Source organism: Balaenoptera acutorostrata, chromosome 11 (assembly GCF_949987535.1).
Source record: "Balaenoptera acutorostrata chromosome 11, mBalAcu1.1, whole genome shotgun sequence".
In the NCBI taxonomy this organism is placed as follows: domain Eukaryota; kingdom Metazoa; phylum Chordata; class Mammalia; order Artiodactyla; family Balaenopteridae; genus Balaenoptera; species Balaenoptera acutorostrata.
This window is the reverse complement of record NC_080074.1, coordinates 32,626,561-32,648,977: the sequence shown is the minus strand read 5'-3', so window position 1 is coordinate 32,648,977 and position 22,417 is coordinate 32,626,561. Positions and strand designations below refer to the sequence as shown.

General features: G+C 35.6%; 2 protein-coding genes across 9 annotated transcripts in view; both read right to left on the bottom strand.

The window, feature by feature from the left end:
* CEP290 (centrosomal protein 290) overlaps positions 1-22,417 on the bottom strand; it is a 97,164-nt gene that overhangs the window by 1,205 nt on the left and 73,542 nt on the right. For 6 of the 8 annotated variants that reach the window (XM_057557601.1, XM_007165923.3, XM_057557605.1 and 3 more), the window contains 12 exons: positions 19,757-19,902; positions 19,259-19,414; positions 17,061-17,184; positions 12,747-12,881; positions 11,291-11,377; positions 10,439-10,603; positions 9,791-9,913; positions 7,942-8,114; positions 4,831-4,972; positions 3,621-3,694; positions 2,956-3,050; positions 4-83 (listed from right to left, as the gene is read on the bottom strand). In XM_057557601.1, coding sequence (XP_057413584.1) covers positions 4-83; positions 2,956-3,050; positions 3,621-3,694; positions 4,831-4,972; positions 7,942-8,114; positions 9,791-9,913; positions 10,439-10,603; positions 11,291-11,377; positions 12,747-12,881; positions 17,061-17,184; positions 19,259-19,414; positions 19,757-19,902 — 1,500 coding nt within the window. The other 2 variants (XM_057557606.1, XM_057557607.1) reach the window with 2 other exon arrangements.
* Positions 12,888-17,040, bottom strand: LOC130709297 (uncharacterized). Its single transcript, XM_057557611.1, has one exon. It carries the CDS (start codon positions 16,650-16,652, stop codon positions 15,954-15,956), a length of 699 nt encoding a protein of 232 aa, XP_057413594.1. The 5' UTR covers positions 16,653-17,040; the 3' UTR covers positions 12,888-15,953.

The window sequence follows — 22,417 nt, the reverse complement described above, 5'->3', positions numbered from 1 at the left end:
TACCTTCAAATGCTGCTTTTCTAGATCTGAGGTTTTGAGCTGTGTCTCTAGATCTTTGACCTTTTCCTTTAGTTGATCAGGATCTGCCTCCAAAAAAGTGAAAATTAGACTAAGCTTTTCCCACTCTGAATAAGTTCAAGATAAAGGATTTATTTTAGAGGATAAGGAGGAAACTTATGAAACTAGAGCCTGGAAAATGTTGTCTTTTATGGTTGAAACACTTTTCAGGCTGTGAATTCTGTATGCTACCTCTGTATCAGGTATTATAATTCCATAAGCAGACAAAGAGAAGAGGCATATGTTAGGTGTTAGAAGTATCGATCCAGGTTCATTCTTTACATGGAAGAAACCATTATTTTCAGAGAAAAATTCTAGAACCAAGAAAATTTGTTAGGTGCTACTAGTACAACATTAGAATAAGTAGACTGTTAGGGAAGGGGCTACAACCGTAAGATGGCCAAATGCTCCTGTTACCCAACAGCTTTGACTATTCCATGTACTTCAGTGCGTATTTACTGTAATTACTGGGTTGGCCAAAAAGTTCGTTTGGGTTTTTCCATAAGATGTTATAGAAAAACCTGAATGAACTTTTTGGCCAACCCAATACTATGTGAAAAATGTTCTGGGCAGGATGCATAACACAAAGATGAACAAGTCCTGATATTTTGGTAGGAAAACATAAAAAGCACAAGGGCTTTCGTTTAATTTATTGATTTCTCCCAGAGTTAACATATCTCTAATTTTATAATGAGAATCAATGGGCAATAGGATTTTTGCTTTAATTGCCATCTTTGCTAGAAACATTCTTTCTTTAAACTGCATATAATGTGTCATGTGGTCATATTTTACAGCCACTGAGGGGTAAAATTTTTAAAATAATGCTGAATTTTGAGAAAATAATGGTCAGCAAATACATTTTCATGGATGGGACAGGAAGCATATTCTATTAAGGTGACCTTGGAATGGTCCTCCATTACTGTAAGTTGGAGACAAATATTTTCCTCGTACTTTTCAAAGCTTCCCTCACCACTGCAGAAAGTACTAATGATTTTTACAGAGTTGATTCTTGATCACTGGAATGCTATATTGAGTTGTCTTAATCAGTGGGATGCTATATATTACACAGATTGGTAATTAAATTATGCAGTAAAAGTGATTATTATGTATAGCACTTTCCAAAAGTCAGCTTAATGATCACGTATACTTAAATAGTGCTTTAAAATTTCCAAAACAGTTTTGGTTGGATTTTGAGCCTTAACAATCTTTGATCCTCATTTTTAAATAGGAGATGAGGAAATGAGGGTTCAGAAATTCCCTCTCAGGAAACTGAGGTTTAGAAAGAGAACTTGCCTAACATCAACAGCATTAACCGCTCTTTGGTGCTGTGTCTGGTTTAGTACACCAAGCTGGCTGCTGGAAGAGATGTTGTCAAGAGAGGTTTACCTATGTACTTCTAGTCACCAAGAGAGGAGGCAGTCTACTGGTCAATAGCAGGGAATGGCAAGGAGCTTTGGAGTTTCACAGATTTAGGCTTCATCCTACCTCTGCCCCTTCCTAGCTGCTTTGAATCTGTTTAACACAGGTAGAATGGAGACAGAGGTACTCAAAATTCAGGGCTATAAGAATTAAATTATAAAACACTTGTAAAGCATTTAGCACAGTGTCTGGTACGACTCATACATGACAGCCTTAATACAAAGTAGCAACAAGACTGCTTGGTAGGATATTGAAAAGCTATGTGAAATAGTCAAAAACTGTTCAGATATAAATTAGTATAACCCTCTGGAACAGAATTTGGCATTTTCATAAAAGCTATCAAATACAATATGCATACAAACAATCGATTCTTATTATTCGCAGTAGTTATGTTCTATAAAGTCAACATGAACAATGAATTAGTGAATACTGAACCACTGCTCTTAGGGAAAATAAACCTACATACACATACATCTCACATAGATTTCATAATCTTAAATCCTGGAAACAACTCATCTTGGTAGGTTCTGTTTTCTTTGTTTTACAAGAGAGAACAAGGTTCAGAAGTATCAAGTGACTCCTGAGGCTGCCCCAATAACAGGCATCAGAGCTGAAATTTAAACCCAGACCGGCTGGTCCCAGAACCAGAAGTTCCTGCCCTGTGCAGCAGTGCCCCCTGTTGTCTCCTCCTCTGGTCATCCTTGTATGAGAGCTGAAACAATGCAGAGCATCACCTTGCTGAATCTCATCTGGGAAAGTGGGGATCATAGAACTTAAATTTTTCACTGCTCTGTGTGTATGTCTGCAAAAGTACCACACAGTACTGATTTGGGGTTACAAGTAAATTTTACTGAGTAGGTGAATATGCAAATACAGAAACTGCAAATAATGAGGATCAACTATTCACTTATGTGTGTCCACGCATATACATATACATTACATACATATGTGTATATGTGCATACCTATGTACACAGGAACAGGGGAATGATTAGTAATCACTTCGGAATGCAAATGGAAGAGGGTAGAAGGATAGACTTTTTTACTTTGTAAAAGGAAAAAAAGGATATAGGCAATGTTTACTTATACACATGTAGTTTTTAAATTAATAACAAGATGAAAGTAACATTTAGAAGAAAATGTTCAAAGGGCTTAAAAGGGCCTATACTGAGAAACTGGAAGCAACAGACCTAATATTTATTACTTAGCATTGTATCATGGTTAAATCCGTAACATCCAGATGGAATACAAGGGGAAAGACACTTGAATACTTGCTACTCAATATTACAGACAACTCAAAGGGCTCAATGGGAATATTGTTTCATGGAAGACAGAGACAGCTTTAAAAACTTAAATCAAGGATTTGATTTTATAAAAGGAAGACAGTTATCAGAAATCTGTGAACAAACAAGAAAGGCAAACCCTAATTCAAAAACTTGGGTTATCTAACATGCTATGAGTGTGTTAAAAAATATACTACCGGGTATGGTGCTTTCAGGTCCATTCCGGTCTTTGTTAACTTCTATCTGATGGATTAATTCTTCTTTTTCTTTTTCCAGCTGACTATTAGCTAATCTAGAACACAATGATAATGTGTTAGAAAAAGACAGACAGACACTGCTCCACAAAATACATGAGCATTTCTTTAATTGTGTGATGTACAGTGCTTAGAACTTGCTGATATTTATAAAGGTAAACATTTGTCCATTTACTCTTCCTGCTGCAATGCTACCATTCTCAGAGATCAGAGAATCAAAATCCTTCATGTTCTTAAAATCTGATCTGATGTCAATTTCAAGAGTAGTTTTTCTCTTGCAGGGAGGAGCCTCACAAAAGTATGCTACACAGAGCCTTGGAAGATTTTTTTTCCTCATTTCTATTAACATTTGCCTTTGGAAGCTAAGGTTTAATATATTCTATGCTATTAAGAAAGTTTAAATTACAAACTTGACACCTACATTAAGATCTAGTTTACCCTTTTTTTTAGCATCCATTATATAAAAGAGTGATTGGCATTAGAAGGATGAAATGAGGCTGAAAAACCTATTAGGCAGCAAGGTTGAAAAATCTTAACTCTAGATACAGCAAACGTGGTTATATTAAAAAATAATTTTTAAAAAGTAGTCATATGAACAAATAATATACCTAAGAACTTGAAGCTCCCATTGAAGGCCTTGCTCTGTTTCATCACCTTCAGGAACATGTTTGAGAATCTCAATCTTTGGGCACAATGAAAAGTTAGAAGACAAAGTTTGACATGGAAATATGAGGTTTTATAAAGATACTCTCAATGAAGCATAATTTTAAAAGTTGAGTTTTCAAAAGTTCACATCGCACATCTATGGTGATCTATCCACTATTCATTCAACAATTATTTATTGAGGAACTACTGCATGCCAGGCATTGTCCTAGGCACACTGGATACAGCAGTGAAAAAAATAAGCAAAATCCCTTCCTGCATGATCCTGTGGTCCTTACATTTTTAGTGGGGGAAGACAAACAGTGAGCATGTGATGTGACTGGATAACACTTCAAGATGGTGGGAAGGGCTATTAAGAAAAATAACCTAGAGTAAGAGGACAGAGTGATGGAAAGTAGTATAGGTTTGGAAGGGTCTGAGGAGCTTGCATTTAAGCAGAGACGAAGTGCGGGAGTGAGCTATGAGAATATTTGGGTAAACAGTATTCTAATCAAGGGAAACAAAAGCAAGGCCCAGAAGCTTGAATGAGTTTGGTTTGTCCCAAGGATTGAAAGAATGTCAGCATGGCTAGAGCACTATGAGTGCTGGAGAAAGTAAAGGTGAGGCTAGAGAGGAAACCAGATGCCATACCATGTAGGTCTTTGCAGGCCATGAAAAGAACTTAGGATTTTGTTCTGGGGTAATGGGAACCACTGGAAGATTCTAAGGATGGGACTGCTATGATTTGCTTTATACCTTTAAAAGGATTACTTGGCAACTATGTGGAAAATAGGTCAGGGATAGGGAGAAGGTGAAACAAGGCAAGAGCAGAAGCAGGGAGACCAGTTAGGAAATTACTGCCATTCAGGTGTGAGAGAATAGCTTAGACTAGACTGGCAGTGTTGGAGGTGCTGAGACATCATCAGATTTGGGATACGTCTGAAATAGAGCTGACAGGATTTAATGAAAAAGACACGGGGTATGAGTGAAAAGAAAGGAGTCTATGATCCAAGGTTTTTGACTTAAGTAGGTGAATGGTGGGGCCATTCACTTAGATGGTCCTTGTAGGAGAGGAATTAGTCCAGAGTTCATTTTTACCTACATAAGACAATGCCAAGGGGTGGTTTGAAATATGATGCATTATTTTATCACATAAAGAAAAATGACATTACTTGCCTGTTGCTCAAGGTCTTCCGTGTATTTCTTAACTTTTTGTTCCCTCTCTGTTGCTTGTCTTACAAGCTGTTTAAGATCAGTAAGGCTTTTAGTTTTTTTGGCAATATCAGTCTCCAATTCTTTCAACTTGGTTTCATACATTCTAAAAGTATAAAGGAAAAAAAATGGTGTAGACGTGGAAAATAATTTCTCTCATTGATTTAAAAGCCAGTTCAAGTTACTGCACTAAAAATAAAGAACATCTTATTACACTGTTTCTTCTAGTCAAATCTTTTCCTACATATTTACTTAGCATTAGGTGACAGCAAGGGATAAGTACCCCTAACTAACAGACAGGCCAATTAAATAGAGGATTTAGATGTTTCCCAAAGTTATAACAAGGATGGAGCCTGAATTTTATCACTGTCAAAGATTAAAATCAATACCTTTTTCAATCACAAAACCAAGAAATAGAAATTAAATTCATAAGAATATCAAATTCTGTATTATTGAATATTCTTAGGAAAATACTTAGAGATAAACTAAAGCATTTAATACATACACACGCGTGCACACACACACACACACACGTAGGAGGTATCCAGGTAGAGCAAAACCAAAACACTGCTGGGAGAGGGAAAAGAATGTGTAAAAGCAGGGGTAAGAAAAATGGCATAAGATGTGGGAGGGATGAAGCTTGTAAAAATCTAAATAGATTTGTAAATTTTCAAGATATTATCAATAGTTCAAAAAAAAAAATCCAGACTCCAAAAGAAACTTCTAAAACACTGAGCCAAAATGGTTTTACAAACCCATCATACCACCTTAAAGGAGACAATGCTTATAACATTCAAATTTTTCCAGAGAAAAGAAAAGAAGGAACACTTTGGCAACAAAATCAGGTAAAGACAGGATAAGGAAGGAAAATTATTATCTCAGTATTACAACAAAATAATATAATTATTATCAAAGAGCCTGTGATAAACCTTAGGAACCTAGATTAGAAGGCAACGCTCTTAACCTGACAAAAGCTATCAAAGTGGTGAAATATCTGACGCTCACTCCGTCATTCAATTCCCAGCTCTAAATGCCACCCAGTCAGAGAGGCCTTCTCTGACCACCCTATCTAAAACAGCTGCATCACCCCGGCCTGTCTCAGCAGTCAGTACTATAAAGCTGGATGTGGAATAGATGTTATTAGTTTGTTGAGTAAATAACAGAGCAACTATAAAGATTTCAGCATGAGCATAATGGTTAATGGGTACCAAAAGATTATCTCCAAACCACTTTACCGAACTGGGTGTCTAATCCCATCTGCAGACTTTAGTAATTTTTTTGGTGGATTTAGGGAGGCTTGAGGCCAAAGATCAGAATTAGCCTTCTGTCAAGTGCATTCTGCTAGGACTTAGTTTTTTTTAAATGTGCTTACTGAAGGCCTACTCTATGCTCAGTTACCTGTACAGTTCTCAGACGAAAAACACATAAATTATCTAAAGGGCAAAGTCATCTTCAGTTATGGTTAAATCTCATCACCCCTTCAAATATTTATAAACTTTATAAACCCTTTTCACATTAATAATCTTTTCTGCAGCCTCACAGAGCCCTTTTTTAGAAAAGAAGAGGACAGGGATTATCATTTCCACAGCTTTAAAAAAACTTAAACTCACAGAATAACTGTAATTTACTTAAGGGCATAGTGAGAAATAGGTATTTCTAAGCCCTGGAAGCTACCTGGCTCTCTGAAGGAACCTAGTCAAAGCAGGCCTTTTAGAAATACATCTAACATAAAGCAGAGTCTGGCATGCAGCAGGTACTGAGTAAATACCTGCTGGATAAATACATCTCGAAGCAACTCAAAATTCTTTGAGTCCATGTGTGATTGTAGAAGGAAATAAAGGACCAACCAAGAAATCAACTGATAGGGTTGCTGGTTGAGAGCCTCTGCTGGAGTCCAAGCAGGCAAAAGAAGACCCCTTCTCCCCTTTATACTATCACACATATTATTTCATTTAGCCCTCACACTAGCCCTCTGACAGAATTAAGAAACAGTTATGGGGGAAGAGTAGATTCTGAGTACTCTCAGTATGATGTTAGGACAGGAACCAAGGACCCTTCTCCAAGACTGCCTGGCCACCTGGGCCTTCTTATGGACCTGCAAAACCTTTCTCTTTTCTCCTTAGACTTGTCTGACGGGGGCAAGTGAGTGCAACAGGCCCACTAGGGGGCGTGCTGTAGCCTCACAGGGCTAAGATTCCCATCCCAGCTGCAGTGATGGTGACTGCCAATCCACATCAAGTCCATTCTAAACAGCAGGTAGATATCCAAGGGGATACTGAGATGCACAGACAGAAGGAACTCTAGGAATATGGTAAAATAAAGATGCGTTTGCCTTCTGAAATGGGGCCAGTAGATGTCAAGAACACCACTTCATACAGGATGACTTTATTGGGAAAGGACGTGGGCAGGATCTCACTGGTCTCTGGCTTCTACATACACTCCTTGAAGCAGCTGCTTAACGTTGGAAGTGAGAATGACACCAAAGCCATTTACTGACTCATCAGAGTTATGATGAACCACCTCTGGTGATAGTGACAATGAACATATGAATGTTTACTAGTGAATTCCTATCACCTCTTTCATAGCCACAAAGTTGATTTGACAGGCAGGAATTGCACATACTTGCAGAAAAGGCTCAAGGGATGGGAGAAAATCAAGTGCCAGAAAGCAGAGGCCAGTAAGACACTAAAACTGTTTGCTGAATTCATCTGTTGAGGCTATTGAAGAGCAAGATGCCCAGAACATAACTCCAAAATTGCAGTTGTAGCTGGAGAAAAGCAGCACCCAGGAGAAGCTGGGCACCATCAGTCCAGGCTCATGGCTGACAGCAGCTTCGTGATGCCCACCCAGCTCCAACACCCTTAGCCCAGCCCCAACTCTCCTCTGTCCCATGCCGACACTCCAATTAGTTAAATATTTTAAGGAAGAAAAAGTGAGGATCATGTTAAAACAAACAAGCAAACAGTTCTTCACGAAAGAACTAAGTGAATCAGGATACTGTCATATTCTTTAAAAACAATAATGGCAGAATTAGAGCTCATTAAACTGTGCAAATTTTAAACTGTTTGTTCCTACCTTGTAACAACAATTGATTTCCATCTCTTGCTGTCAGCACCTTCAAGCTGTGGACCTCTACTTTCTGCCAACTGTAATCTCTTACCAGTTTCTTCTAGTTGAACTGTCATCTTCTCATTTAATATCTCCAAATTATTCTTAGCTATCCGTAATTTTTCTGCAGCTTCAGTTTCCTATCATTAAAAGCTAATTAGTATATTATGCCAAAATGTAATACTGTTCTCATGGATATAGTATATTCAAAATTATCAATCACTACAAACGAGAAAGAAAATAACCTGGACTTCTAAATGCCGATTAACATTCCAATAAAAATCCAATGTTTCTTTTACTCTAAAACAGCAATATGGTCATAATAATTAGAACAGATCATGTAAATGAGGTTAGAAAAATACATTTACAATATTTTACTCTAGTGGTTACTTTAAATTTGTCATATTTGTTTGTCTGTAATAGTTAGAGAAAATGGGATAGTTTATGTCTTTAGATTTTTAAAAGATGTTTTGACTTTTTAATACCTGAGAGACATAACTATAAGTATAAACTATGTGTAAGTACCACAGATTATTTCCACTATTAAACATCCACATTCACAGCACAGTATCACTCTGGCCTCACAATACATTCATATACCACTGTAACTAGTTTAAAAATATTAATTGCAATTTATTCACTGGATCATCCATATAGATAACAATACCTGTTTGTCTGGGCAAGGAATATATTTTGCCACTTAAATAGAAAGGAATCTTACTGTTTAACAAAATAGTTTCATATACTCTTTATGGTACATCAAGCATTATTCTAAGACATGTGCATAAATATTAACTCATTTAAACCCTGTAGCAGTTCTGTGAAATAGATATACTCAATATTCCCAGTTTTATAGATGAGGAAATTGAGAGAAGGAGAGGGAATAGTAGATTCCCCTAGTTCCCACAGTTAAGAAGTAATAAAGCGGGCTTCCCTGGTGGCGCAGTGGTTAAGAATCCGCCTGCCAATGCAGGGGACACGGGTTCAAGCCCTGGTCCGGGAAGATCCCACATGCCGCAGAGCAACTAAGCCCGTGAGCCACAACTACTGAGCCTGCGCTCTAGAGCCCACGAGCCACAACTACTGAGCCCACGCACCACATCTACTGAAGCCCACGCGCTCTAGAGCCTGTGCTCTGCAACAAGAGAAGCCACCGCAATGAGAAGCCCGTGCACCACAACGAAGAGTAGCCCCCGCTCGCTGCAACTAGAGAAAGCCCGCACACAGCAACAAAGACCGAACACAGCCAAAAATAATAAGTAAAAATAAATAAATTTATTAAAAAAAAAAAGTAATAAAGCTAGGATTTGAATCCTGGCTATGTGGCTTCTACATTATACTGCCTCTGAATTTATTAATTTTTTATTTTCAATGTTCCTCATAGTGAAAGGATGGTGGGCATAAAAACACAATTCCTGGATGAATTGGGAGATTGGGATTGACATATATACACTAATATGTATAAAATAGATAACTAATGAGAACCTGCTGTATAGCACAGGGAACTCTACTCAATGCTCTGTGGTGACCTAAATGGGAAGGAAATCCAAAAAAGAGGGGATATATGTACACATATAGCTGCTTCACTTCGCTGTACAGCAGAAATTAACACGACATTGTAAAGCAACTATACCCCAATTTAAAAATAAATAAATAAAAATAAAACAAAACAAAACAAAACAAAAAACAACACAATTCCTAAATCTCTTAATACCTACTCTGAGTAGATACTCTCATCAACTTTTTCATTCCATTTTCCCAAAATGTAGCAGTTAATTAACATAAAAGTAAGTATAGTCAATAATGAAAGCCATACTTTTTTAAGTTCTTTACGAAGCCTTTCATTTTCAGCAACAATTTTCTCTGTGCCTTTGGTCTTGGATTCATAGTGCATGCTCAGCTGACGTCCAAGATGAACTTTGAGTTTTTCTAATTCAGCCTAGTAATTAAAAAACTCTACATTATCAAAACAAGGAAATAAACGATGATCTTGTAAACTCATAAAACTTAGTTTAACATGGTTTTAGAGACCATATTTGATATAATTAGAATTAAATTCTTCCCTTTAATACTGGTCATCTAGAGCAGAGGTTCCCAATCTTGGCTTAGAATGAGCTGATGACTTTAAAAAAAAATCACAATCCCGATGGTAGGACCAATCCCAAAATAATCTGATCAATCTCAAGATTGGGGGCTTAGGCAGCTGTATTTTTGAAAATAGATACAGTTAATCATTTTATGCTGCCAGAGTGAGAAGCAATGTCCTGGAAGTAATAAGATGACCAAGTGGTGCTACTCTAACTACTCTTAGCCTTGTCTCCAACATTTTTTTTTCTGTATGTGTAAAATATCTACTGCATCCATTAAAGCCACTTTATACACTATATTTTAAATTGTCCTTAAAAATTAATAAAAATTATATCAGTAAAACATTCTGTACAAATGACCACATTAAAAATATTACCTTCAATTTTTCGTTTTCCATTTCAATATTAGCCATTTTTTCACTGGTTAATATTCCTGATGCTTTTTTCAGCTGTTCATTTTCCCTTTGGACTTTTTCAACTACTTTTTTCATTAAACCAATGGTTTTTTCTAGTTCTGGGATTGTCTTTCCACTTCTACCAGACTAGGAAAAAATGTTAACTTTTTATTTAATCAAATATTTTAGAGAGTATAATATAAAGTACCAAGAATATAAGAGGTTTATTATTAAACTCATTGTTGGTTCCTAACATTTGAAGCCAAGGCTTGTATGACTTCAACTCATTATAATAACCCTGTGAAAGAGGAATTATCCTTACTTTACATACAAAAAAATCAAGACTCAAAGAATTTGATATTCCTAAAGTCATGCAGCTAATAAGTAACAGCTTAAACCCTGGTATACTGGAAAGAACATTAGTATAGTAGCATTATAACTAGGAAGCTGCCATGGATATCATAAAAAATAATTATAAAATGTTAGAATCAGACCAAGGAGCCGTTAGTAGTTACCTCAATGAACAGATGGAAGATTCCTGGAAGTTAAATGTTTTCAAGGTGTAGAGGGATATGCAATGAAAAAAGAGATGGTATAGAGTCCAAGTGGAATAAAAAGCATGTAAGATGAGACAGATGATAAAATACATTAACTTGAAACAGAGAGAAAGCTTAATGATGTTTTTCATTATAGATGCAGCAGAATAAAATTGAAACTAGAGGCACTAGTAAAGGCATATCAGTACAGTTATGACATATCCAAACTTTTTTTTTCATTTCCAGCTTATCACTTCTGAAGCCAAAACAAACATATGGCATACTCTCACATACTCACCCCTCTAACGTGGCCAAGTTTCCTCTCTACTTCTGCTTTTTCTTTCTTAAGAAATTCACACATTTCCTTCAAATCTCTTACCTGATTCTAGAAGATTAAAGAAAACATGTAACAATTTAACATAGCTATAGCCATTGAAAAGGAAAGGCAAACAATTCATCTGAACTATCAGTCTCTTCAACTGTATAGCTGAATTAAACAAGTGGGTCTTTACACCAATGAGGAGGATTTTGAACCATGACATATGCTAAATTAATACAACAGCATTTTGTATATGAATTTCAAGAAATATTTCCTGCATTATTGCCTTAGTATACAATATAAATTTGAGTTTAGAACTCCTGATTTCAACTCTCCCATAGATTACATATGTAGAACCTTACCCATATAGTACAGAGAAAGAGACAACTGATCTTCTGACACTGGTTCTAACAGTGTAAAAATCAGAATGAGAAGCAGGATATAGCTTAATTATACCATTACCAGTGGAATTAACAGATTGATGATATTCTAAGTTAAAAAACACAAATGAAACAAATCAGTCAAGAGAAAAGGACTCCCTTAAATAGGATAAGATTTGGAAAACCAAAAATAAACTTATTATAAACATCAAAATAAAGTAAAATTTCTAAAAGAGACAATTATCCTAATATATTTTTTTTAATTTAAAGACTTTATATTTTTAGAGCTATCCTAATATTTTAAAGTGTGACAAGGGTTAAATAAATACATCAACCATCATCTTGCCACACACATGACATTTGAACTTGCTATTTCTGTTGCCTGGAACTCTTTTTCTAGTATCTGTATGACCTACTTCCTTACCTGTCCCCTAGCTCTCTGCTAAAATATCACTTTATTAAGGAAGCCTCCCCTTACTACCCTATTTTAAAGAGCAATCCCATATACAGTTGACCCTTGAACAATGTGGAGGTATAACTTATAGTTGGTCCTCTATATCTGCAGTTCCTTTGCATCTGTGGGTTCAACCAACCACGGATCAGGTAGTACAGCAGTATTTACTACTGAAAAATATCCCCATATAAGTGGACCCTCGCAGTTCAAGGGTCAACTATACCCCTATGCAACACACACACACACACACACACCCTTCACACTAACTGTGCATTTTCTTCTTAGCACTTTAACATCAGCTGACATACTACATATTGACTTGCTTACCTATTATGAGCCTTCCCTTACTGGAATGTAAGCTCTACAAGTGCAAGAATTTTTTTGATTGCTGTTTACCAGCACCTAGAAGAGTACCTGACACAAAAAAAGGCCCTCAACAAATAACTGTTAAATGAGCAAATGTAGAAAGTATAACACTACCATGATATTTTATGAATATGAGTTTCTGACGTCTTCATAAGCTAACACGGGAAACATAACAATTAAGTAGGGAGAAAAAGGCATTAGATTTCCTAACTATAATAAAGAATATTAAATTTACCTTTAATCTTGGCAAATCTTTATTTGCTTGTTCAAGCTGAAATTTTAATTCAATATTTTCAGATGACAACTTCAAGTTTTCCCTCTGGAGCTCCTGTTCTTTTTGATAATGATCATCTGACTCTATTCCTGAAGTCTTCAGGAAAATGAAGTTAGGAATATTTTTAAGGTATAACATATAAAAGCTACATAAGACACACTGGATAAGAGAACACTACGCTGAAAGGGGAACATTTTTCCTCAAAGGAATGAGAAAATTGGAGAACTCTAGAGAAAACAACCATAAACGAACAAACTCACATGAGAAAAGGTAATCAGTCTGTTGTAATTAATATAGAAAGCAAAGTCAGTATGAGTTAATAATGTCCACGCATATAATGCCTCCATGTATACTCTCATAATGACTAAACGAATTTGTGGTGGTCCTTCCAGGGCAAAAATAAAGTACTGTTACCTGTTACAGATTGTCTCATGCCCCAACCCCCACCCAGCCCCAAGTTCATATGTGAAGTCCTAACTCTCAATACCTCAGAATGACCTTATTGGAGGATAGGGCCTTTTCAGAGATAACTAAGTTAAAACAGGGTCATTAGGGTGGGCCTTAATCCAACAAGGTCTGATGTTCTTATACCAAAGGGAAATGTGGACATACAGACATACATAGAAGGGAGACACTGTAGAGACGGGGAGAAGCTAGCCATCTGTGAGCCAAGGAGAGAGGCCTGGAACAGATCCTTCCCTCATGGCCTAAAGAAGCCATCAACTCTGTCGATACCTTGATTTTGGACTTCCTGGCTTTCAGAACTGAGAGAATACATTTCTGTTGTTTAAGCCATCAACTCTGTGGTGTTTTGTTGTGGTGGCCCTAGCAAACAAATCTACAAGCCTACAAAAATGCCTCAATTCCTCCTCCTTTAGAAAGCTATTCATCATTCCTTGAGCTAAAGTAATCACTCCCTCCTCTGAAATCCAGGAACACTTTATTTGCATTTCTTTTGGCATGAATCCACCTTGGGTTATTATTTATGTTCATTTTCAGTTCTCATTCTAAGCTATAGATTATCTGAAAGAGAAATCTGTGCTTGGTTACTTTTTCCTATAAAGTGGGTAGAATACCCCTTACCCTCATAAGCTTGTTAAGAACATTATATGAGATAATTTTGTGAAAGCACTCAGAACAGCTTTAGTTTTTTCTCCCCCATTCCATTCTCTATTGGCTTGATCGACTATCAACTCAATAACTCCACAGACATTATTATGATTATCATATTATTATATTATATATTTATATACTACACATTATATTATTATTATTAAAGTATAATATTCTATAAATACATTTATTATACATGGCTCTGTAACATCTTTTTAATTAGCAGTAGGTTAAATACATTCTGACATATTCACCATTAGGTTAAAAAAAAAAAGTAAAAATAAGAAAAAGTTTTCTTAGGTAAAGTGCAGTAAAAGTAAAGAAATTAGAAAATAGGATACAGAAATGTAAAGAAATTCTGGGCTGACCTTTGATTCTGACCTGAGGGCATACAACACAACACTGGCAGAAACACTGCATGTATCTACCTGATTTCTAACTGTTTGAGGGAATGTGTGTGCGTATGAACATATATAGTGGCAAGAAAAAGAAGACAGACATATTTCATGGTGTCAGTAAACTACAGCAATATGTTCCTACTTATTCTCTGTCAGATAACCCAAGTATACATTCTGATTCTACTACTATTAAGGTTAACACTAGGCAAATCATGCCACCTGCAAGGTCCTTTGTTTTTGCATCTTACAAATGAAGGCACTAGACAGGATGATTTTTAAGATCTCTTCAGACATGGAAATCTATAGTTCCCTATCCCTGAGCTCTTCTGTCTCCCTTACTTCATCTCTTCAGTCTATGATAGCTATTTAATAAATGATAATAAGTACCCCTAACTGATAGATACAAAATATACAAAATTTCATTCACAGAAGAGAATAATTCTATCTGATGATATTACATGAACTGCTGAATTTTTTCAACAGTTCTCCTCACTAAAATATGGATGTAATTCTTTGTGTAAGTGAATGTGGATCATTTTTTTCCTCCTATTCTCAGAAAACAAAACAAAAGTATTAGTTGAGATTGTCCAAATTTTTGGAAAATAAATTCTAATGAAACTTCTATAAAAGTAAAATAAATAAAATCCTTGTATAATCAATTTTGGGGGAACTTCCAAATTGTTCTATAGAAGAAGAATCCTGTTAAAAGGTATACACTGCCAAAAGTCAAATTCTTAGTGGATGAGAGTTAGCGATAACACACAGTGGAAGTCTCAAATTCTCAATTACTTATTATCAAGTGAAAAAAGAAGCATTATGTACCTGGATAAGGAAACGAAATAAGAATTAAGACATTTTCATCCATTTTCTCTTAATTTAAATGTCTGATTTAATGAGAATGAGGACTTAGGTGACTGGAATATCTGAAGTGGAAAGGAATGAATGAATGAATGAATGCTATTTGATTTCAACTGGGAACAAACTTCTTAATTCTGTTGAATAAATTGACCAAAAGTAGTGTGTGTATGTAGAAAGTGCATAAACTGTAGAATCAGACCTGCATTTAAATCCTGGTTCTGCATCTTCTTGATCACTAGAGATGTTACTTATTCTCCAAGCTTCCCACATAAAGTAGAAATAATTCTCTGCAGAGTATTGTGAAAAGTATACCTAGGCAATACATGTAAGCTTCCTTTTCTCATTATAAAAAAGTATCTGTTACAATACAAGGCAAAAAGACCATCAAAGGAACTTGCTATATATGTTAGAATGTTACACAGCATCATAACAGATTTTTACTGATATTATTCATTGTAGTGAAATTTTACTTGCAGTGAGATCTTACAGCATGCTGAAGTAGAAATTTCTAAGGCAAAACGAACTCATCTAAAGTGCCTTATTTTTGTTATTCTGTTATCTAATCTAATACTTTTTAAGCGAATACCAACGGTAAAACAGTGAGTACAAAAATGAATCAGGAAATGTACAACCACTAAGTTTTTGTAGGAACTAGTCAAATATTAGGGTTTAAGGAGAAGTTTATTAACAATTAATATTCTTTACAAATCCTACACGATTTGTTTCCATTTGCACCATATACGTATACTACTGCTATGAGAAAACTCAGCCAAGAGAGAAATAAAGGACTGCCATGTACTCAAACCTGGGACGCTTCATTTCTTGGCTGGACTGACACATCAGTTTCAGAGTTTGCCTGTGCCTCCTCCTCAGCACACTGCCTCACTGCAGCAGTGCTTGTGGCGTAACCACAGTCCTCCCCAGCAGATTCTTCTGGATCCGTGTGGTTGTTGTGACTCACATCTTCAGCTATGTGTCCCTTTTCTTTCTCATTCTTGCCTAGCTCATTCTCTTCCTTGTTTTTATATTCCTGTTTATTATTTTCACAACAGTCTTGATTAATTTTTTCAACTTTACGATCTGGTTCCTTTTCAAAATTGGAGTTAAAATCCATCAAGGTACCATTAGTTGACCTAAATGGACTTGATTTACTATTTGGTCTTGACTCAGATTTATTTAACTCAGTAGGATCTACAATATCTTCTGCTTTGTGTTTTTCTTCATTACTGTAACACTGTAGAATATTCCTAGGTACCTGATGATATAAGTTGTCGCTAACATCTATTCCTTTCCTATTTTTAATTCTGAGTACTGTTATGGGGTTTTTTTGGTTCCTGTGTAAATTGTTCTTTTTGTGAAAGATATTATGCCTGTATTTATTAACACTGGTAGCAAGAGGAGAAAGCGTAGCTGCGTCACATAACAGATTCTGCTTGAAGCAGACGAAAGAGAAGAAACAGGAAAAGAAAAGGAAAAAAAATAATAAAAATATACACATGAATGTTTTAAAATAAGATACAACAAATAATTCTACATTAATGAGACTTTATAAAGAAAAACGAGAAATGTATCACATATTTGAATGGAAATAATGTTATAACATACCTTCCTATTTTATCTAACTATATGTTCTTGTCACAGCAAAACTCATAACTACATTTAAAAATCTCCAGAAATCATTTGTAATGACATTTTATGCAAAGCATAAAAATCATAAGTTTACCATTATTATGTAAAAAGGATTATAGAAGTTAACATACATCACTACCTAGTAAAAATAAAAGTTGGATTTATTTCATTAATATTAATGAGAAGGATCTACTGTTTTTAGCTAGATAAAGGTAGAAGTTGATTTCACTTTTAAACTTTAGAATTAAAAAAATGAAAAGAAAAGATGTGCACTTACTGAAGGCCTAGAATACGCATCCTTTGAAAACTGTTTTTCTAAAGCATGAAGTTTTTCTTGGAGGTATTTATTTTGTAAACGTAAATCTTCTATAACAGAATCTCGAGGAAGAGCCTGATGAGCCCTATGAACAACAATCACAGACTCTTTACTGTTCAAACTTCCAACTTGTTACTGTTTTATCATATTAAAAAATAGAAAAAAATATTTTTAACACTGTATTTCTTTTAAATTCTACAAAACTTGAAAACTTTACAAAAATTAAATTAAAATATGACTATATTATAAACTGATCCTCTACAGAGGATTCACGGCTGGCCTCCTTTAAACTATGAGTTAAAAAGGGTATTTTGATTTAAAAAAAAAAATACATTAACATTTGTAAAGAACATGCATCTATTTTGGGGATTGTGTAAAATAGCTGAATAAAAATACCTACTATTTTTAAAACATTATATAATAATTTCATAACACCCATGCGCTTCTCAAGATGGTCAAGGATTTTATAAGGTTCTTAGTGGAGCCAGATAATAATCTATTTCTTCAATTTATACTACTCACCTGCATGGCCTACAAGGCCCTCCGCTAGCTGGCACAAGCACACCTGTTCAGCACATTTGTCCAGGACTCTTCCCTTACTTCGGCAAATAAATCCACTCTTACCCACACATGAAAGATTCACTCCTGCCGCTATGTCTCTGCTAGGGTTCTGTTTTCTCGGAATGTCCTTTCTGCCTTTAAAATCTAGATCTGATTCATAAAATTCGGAAATTCACATTTGGACTGAGAATACAAGTTCAATCTCTTTTATAAAGTCTTCTCCAATTACTTCAGCCTCCACAGATTCATATTAGAAAAAAAGCTATTAAATATCTAAAAGTATTAGAAGGTTTCCAAACTAAAATATTTTGATCCTTGCGAAAACTGCAAAGGAGAATAAAAGGATTCGGTTTTATTCTGAACATATGTTTAGACTAAGAAAAACAGGGAGGCTAGGACCAGACAGTAGCTATAAATAGATGTCAAAACAAAGAAAAATGTTTCAATCATTTTGTTCTTCTCCATCATGGAAAATTCTGAAGAATTTAAGAAACAATAACTTAGAAGGAAATGAGATGGAAGGTAGGTTGAAAGCTCACAAGGACCTTGAAAAGTAAGTATTTTACAGATTGGGACAAAACACGAGAAGCTGAAATATCAGCAAACAGGTGGTAAATTTACCTTTTCCTTTCCTCTAGTATTTCCTGACCTGAATACAACACAGCTTGAAACCTGAAGATGAGCGTCAGCACAGAGGGAGAGAGCTCCAGGCAAGGCTTAAAGTTCTAGCTCCACTAAGGAGAAAGGATGCTTAACGATTCTCACAGACAGTGCAAAAATCCCTCTTATTTTTCTCTTCTATGCATTCTCTCACGTCCCAACCCTCAGGCAATCTCAAGGCAGTGGTGGCAGAGGCTGCAATGGGAACTCACAGGAGCCAAAATTTTTAGGGAGAGGAATCTTCTTCTCCAATTGGTAGAGCTGTAATTAATAAGGTGGGAAGGCAAAGTAGTGCCCCCACCTCCGCCACATCCCCTTTCTGCCCTCCTGCTGCTGGCTTAGCTGCAGACAAGAGCACAATAGCTGAAGTGCACAGCGCAACAGGGCAACAGATTTGGTTCAAAGTACCAAAAAGGGGAGCCCGAGAGAAACCAAATGTATCAGGGAGATCACAGAAGGAAAGGAGCTCAAGAAAGGAACCTTATAAAGTTGTTTATGAACTTCTGGGCTCACCCCTGAGCATGAATGTATGGATCTGATCCTAATCAGAATATTAAAGACTCTGAGAACTGAACAGAAGACAGCCCACATACCAGACTGCCAATAGGGAGTTGCATAGGCAGAACAGGGCCAAAGAGCATTGTAAAAGCTTTGAAAATGATACCGGAACCATAGCCCACATAAAGCAGGTTAGCACATGGGGCCTGAACCTATCCGGACTTGCTAAAACAAAAATATATCGGCATTTTCCATACAATTTAACCAAGATCCAGAGTCACAGAATATAATATTCAAAAGTTCAAGAATATAATCCATATTTATGTGGCATAAAAAAGCAGGAATATCTCAACTCACACGGGAAAAGAATCAACAGAACCCAAGTTTAAGATAACACACATTTATTATATCAGTTTCTATATTTCCATGTATTAGCTTACCTCATATATGATATGTCATTTTCTAGGTCAAGATTTCTCTTTTTTAATTCTTCTAACTCTTTTTCTGACTCCAGTGCTCGCACTTCCATAACATGATCAACAGTCATGCCAGTTGTTTTTAGTTTCCTCTGCAAAGTAAGTTTCTCTTTATCAGCTCTGTGGGATTTAATACAGAATCATGAAAATATACCATTCACTGTTGGCTTGTTCAATTTATTAAATTGCAGCTTCCTTATTGTAAGGCCAATATACAAAAATTGGATCATTCTGTATTTGCTATGAGCTAACTTATTTCAAAATTATAGGAAACTACACTTATAAATTGTTAAAATATATTTAATACACATTTTAAAGAAAATAAAAAGTGAACTATAGATAATAAATGATAATTAAAACTAAAAATTTTTTCATATTATCAAGTACACAAAAACTATATAACTTCCAGGTCAATTAAAGACTATACATAATTAATTAGGTTTACATTAAATTTCAACTCACTTGGCAAAAAGATCCTTCAAAGTATTCAATTGCTTTGTTAGAATACAGACTTCCCCCTCTTTCTCTTTTAACCTGTTTCGAATACCCTCTATTTTGGTTTGCCATTTTTTACCTTCTTCCCACCTAATTACTTCTTCTCTGGCACTCTGTAAATAATAATAAAGGAGGAAGAAAATTACCAATATTGTTTTTTAGATTGATCAATTACAATTTACTAGAACAATGGTAAACCAATACTTCCTAAAGAATATGTAAACAGGTTCATTTTGCTATGTCACTTCTAGAATCTTTAGGCCTGCCAAGCTGTAAGCAAAAATGCCCTTCAGTTTAAGATTCTGTATTCTATAAGTTGACAGATGAAATTCTGGGGAACAGTCTGGACTAATGCCAACACTCCTAAAGGAGTCTAATACAAATGGATGATGACTAAAGTAAACTTCCAACAAAGAATGTATATGTATAAATGACCAACCCGATTTTGTCAGCCCATAGCAATCTCCTAGTATCACAACTCCTTCAAATCTTCAATGCACATTATTTCTCTTATTCAACAGATATTTACTTAGTGTGAATCATGCACCAGGTACTACTCTAAGTACTAGGAATAGAAACAATGAATAAACCCGACAAAAAAGACTTATCTTCATGGGTATTACAGTCTAGTTTATGTTGGTTGGTTGGTTGGCTGGATTAGGGGAAGGGAGCAAAATATAGACAAAAAACAAGAAAAAAAAATTTTTGAAGTATGTTAGCTGGTGATAAGTGCTTTAAAAAAAAAAAAAAAGGGAAGGAACTAGGACACTTCAGGGCTAGGTGTTGTGGTTTGTTATAATTGATAAGGTGTCCAAGGAAAGTCTATGTAATGCAGAACAGTCCCATGTACTGAAGAAATATCAAGTGTCCTACTGAACATTCATATAGTTAAAAATTCTGTTCACAATTGTCTGAGCTAAGAATTTATGTCCTTTCCACCAAGCAATTTTTTAATGGTTTTACTATGTACTGAATTTTCTAGGAATACAGCAGCCTTATAAAAGTGAAGACTACAGACGTCATTTTGCTGAGAACTATAGAAACAACTGTTTACTATTTTGGAAATCAAATTAACAAATGGCAATGCCTTTGTGACATGTGAGGAGCCAACAGACCACATTTGTATTAGTCTGCATTTGTAGCTCTGAATTCACATCAATGTTTCCTAAAGGGGAAGCACATGACTACTTCATTATGTTTTCTATGAAGCATTTACATGGTGAATTATGAAAAATATATTCATGTTTATTATTTTTATAAATTATTTTCCTTTTATGTTTCTCCTTCATATTTCATTTAGGGCATTTACGGTGAAATTTTGAAATTATGCACGTAGGTAGTTTATGTTAACTAAAAATTTCATTTGGAATAGTAAAGGGGACATTATGAAACACTGTATTTACTATAAAAGAGAATGTTGGGGCTGAAAGGATTAAAAGCCATAGTTTAAAGTCAAATACCCAACTAAGATAAGTAGCCCTATCAAAACGATCTTCTCCCATACTGGCCAATTTTTTACCTTATTTATCTAGTTCAGCTAACATGTATCCTTTAAAAAAAATGTAAAAAACTTCAGTAAGCGTTTGATAGTTATTAACTTTTTTTTTCTAAAATACATACAAGGAATTTTGTGTATTTCCAGAAATGTAAGTATTAGTTGAGGGCAAAAGGTATATGTAAACAATTCTGCAGCATGGTGTACTCTGTAGAGATTGGGCAGTTCTATCCCATCTGATATTATTCTGTGAAGTAGGGAAACAAGACTGAAGTAATTTAAAAATAAACAGAAAAACAACAAAGGCAAATGTCACCAAGGGTCTAATCTCAACTGGGGGAGAAAAGAGGAGAAGAGAGGATGAGAAGTTCTCTTTTTGTATTTTCTGTACCAATAGCTTCTTATCATAAATTTCAGGATAATGTTATTACATTTTAAAATTTTCATTCATCCAACGAATACTGAACATCTACTACGTGACAGGGACTGTTCCCGTGGCTGAGGATACAAAAATAAACAAAACCGGCAAAGTTCCTGCCATCAAAGTTAACAGTCCAAAAGATCAACACATGGATAAGTAACTTTCTAGTATGTCAGAAAGTAATAAATGCTACAGAGACAAGTAGAGAAGCATAAGAAACACAGGAACGCAAGGACTGGGGGTGGGTTTCATTATCTTATATAGATAGACCTCAAACGTTGTTTCTTTTTTAAATTAATTAATTAATTTTTAAATTAATTTATTTATTTTTGGCTGCCTTGTGTCTTCGTTGCTGCACATGGGCTTTCTCTAGTTGTCGTGAGCGGGGGCTACTCTTCGTTGCACTGTGTGGGCTTCTCATTGTGGTGGCTTCTCTTATTGCGGAGCACAGGCTCTAGGTGCGCAGGTTTCAGTAGTTGTGGCATGTGGGCTCTAGAGCACAGGCTCAGTAGTTGTAGCGCACAGGCTTAGTTGCTCCATGGCATGTGGGATCTTCCTGGACCAGGGCTTGAACCCGTGTCTCCTGCATTGGCAGGCAGATTCTTTAACCACTGCGCCACCAGGGAAGCCCCTCAAACATTGTTTACAGAGAAAAAGGTGTTGAAATTTCAATATGAAACCACTTTTTGAGTAAAAAAAAAAATTATAAATT

What these genes read in the sequence shown, in the direction of transcription:
- LOC130709297 (XM_057557611.1), bottom strand. Translation starts at nt 16,652, where the DNA reads ATGTGTATATTTTTATTATTTTTTTTCCTTTTCTTTTCCTGTTTCTTC.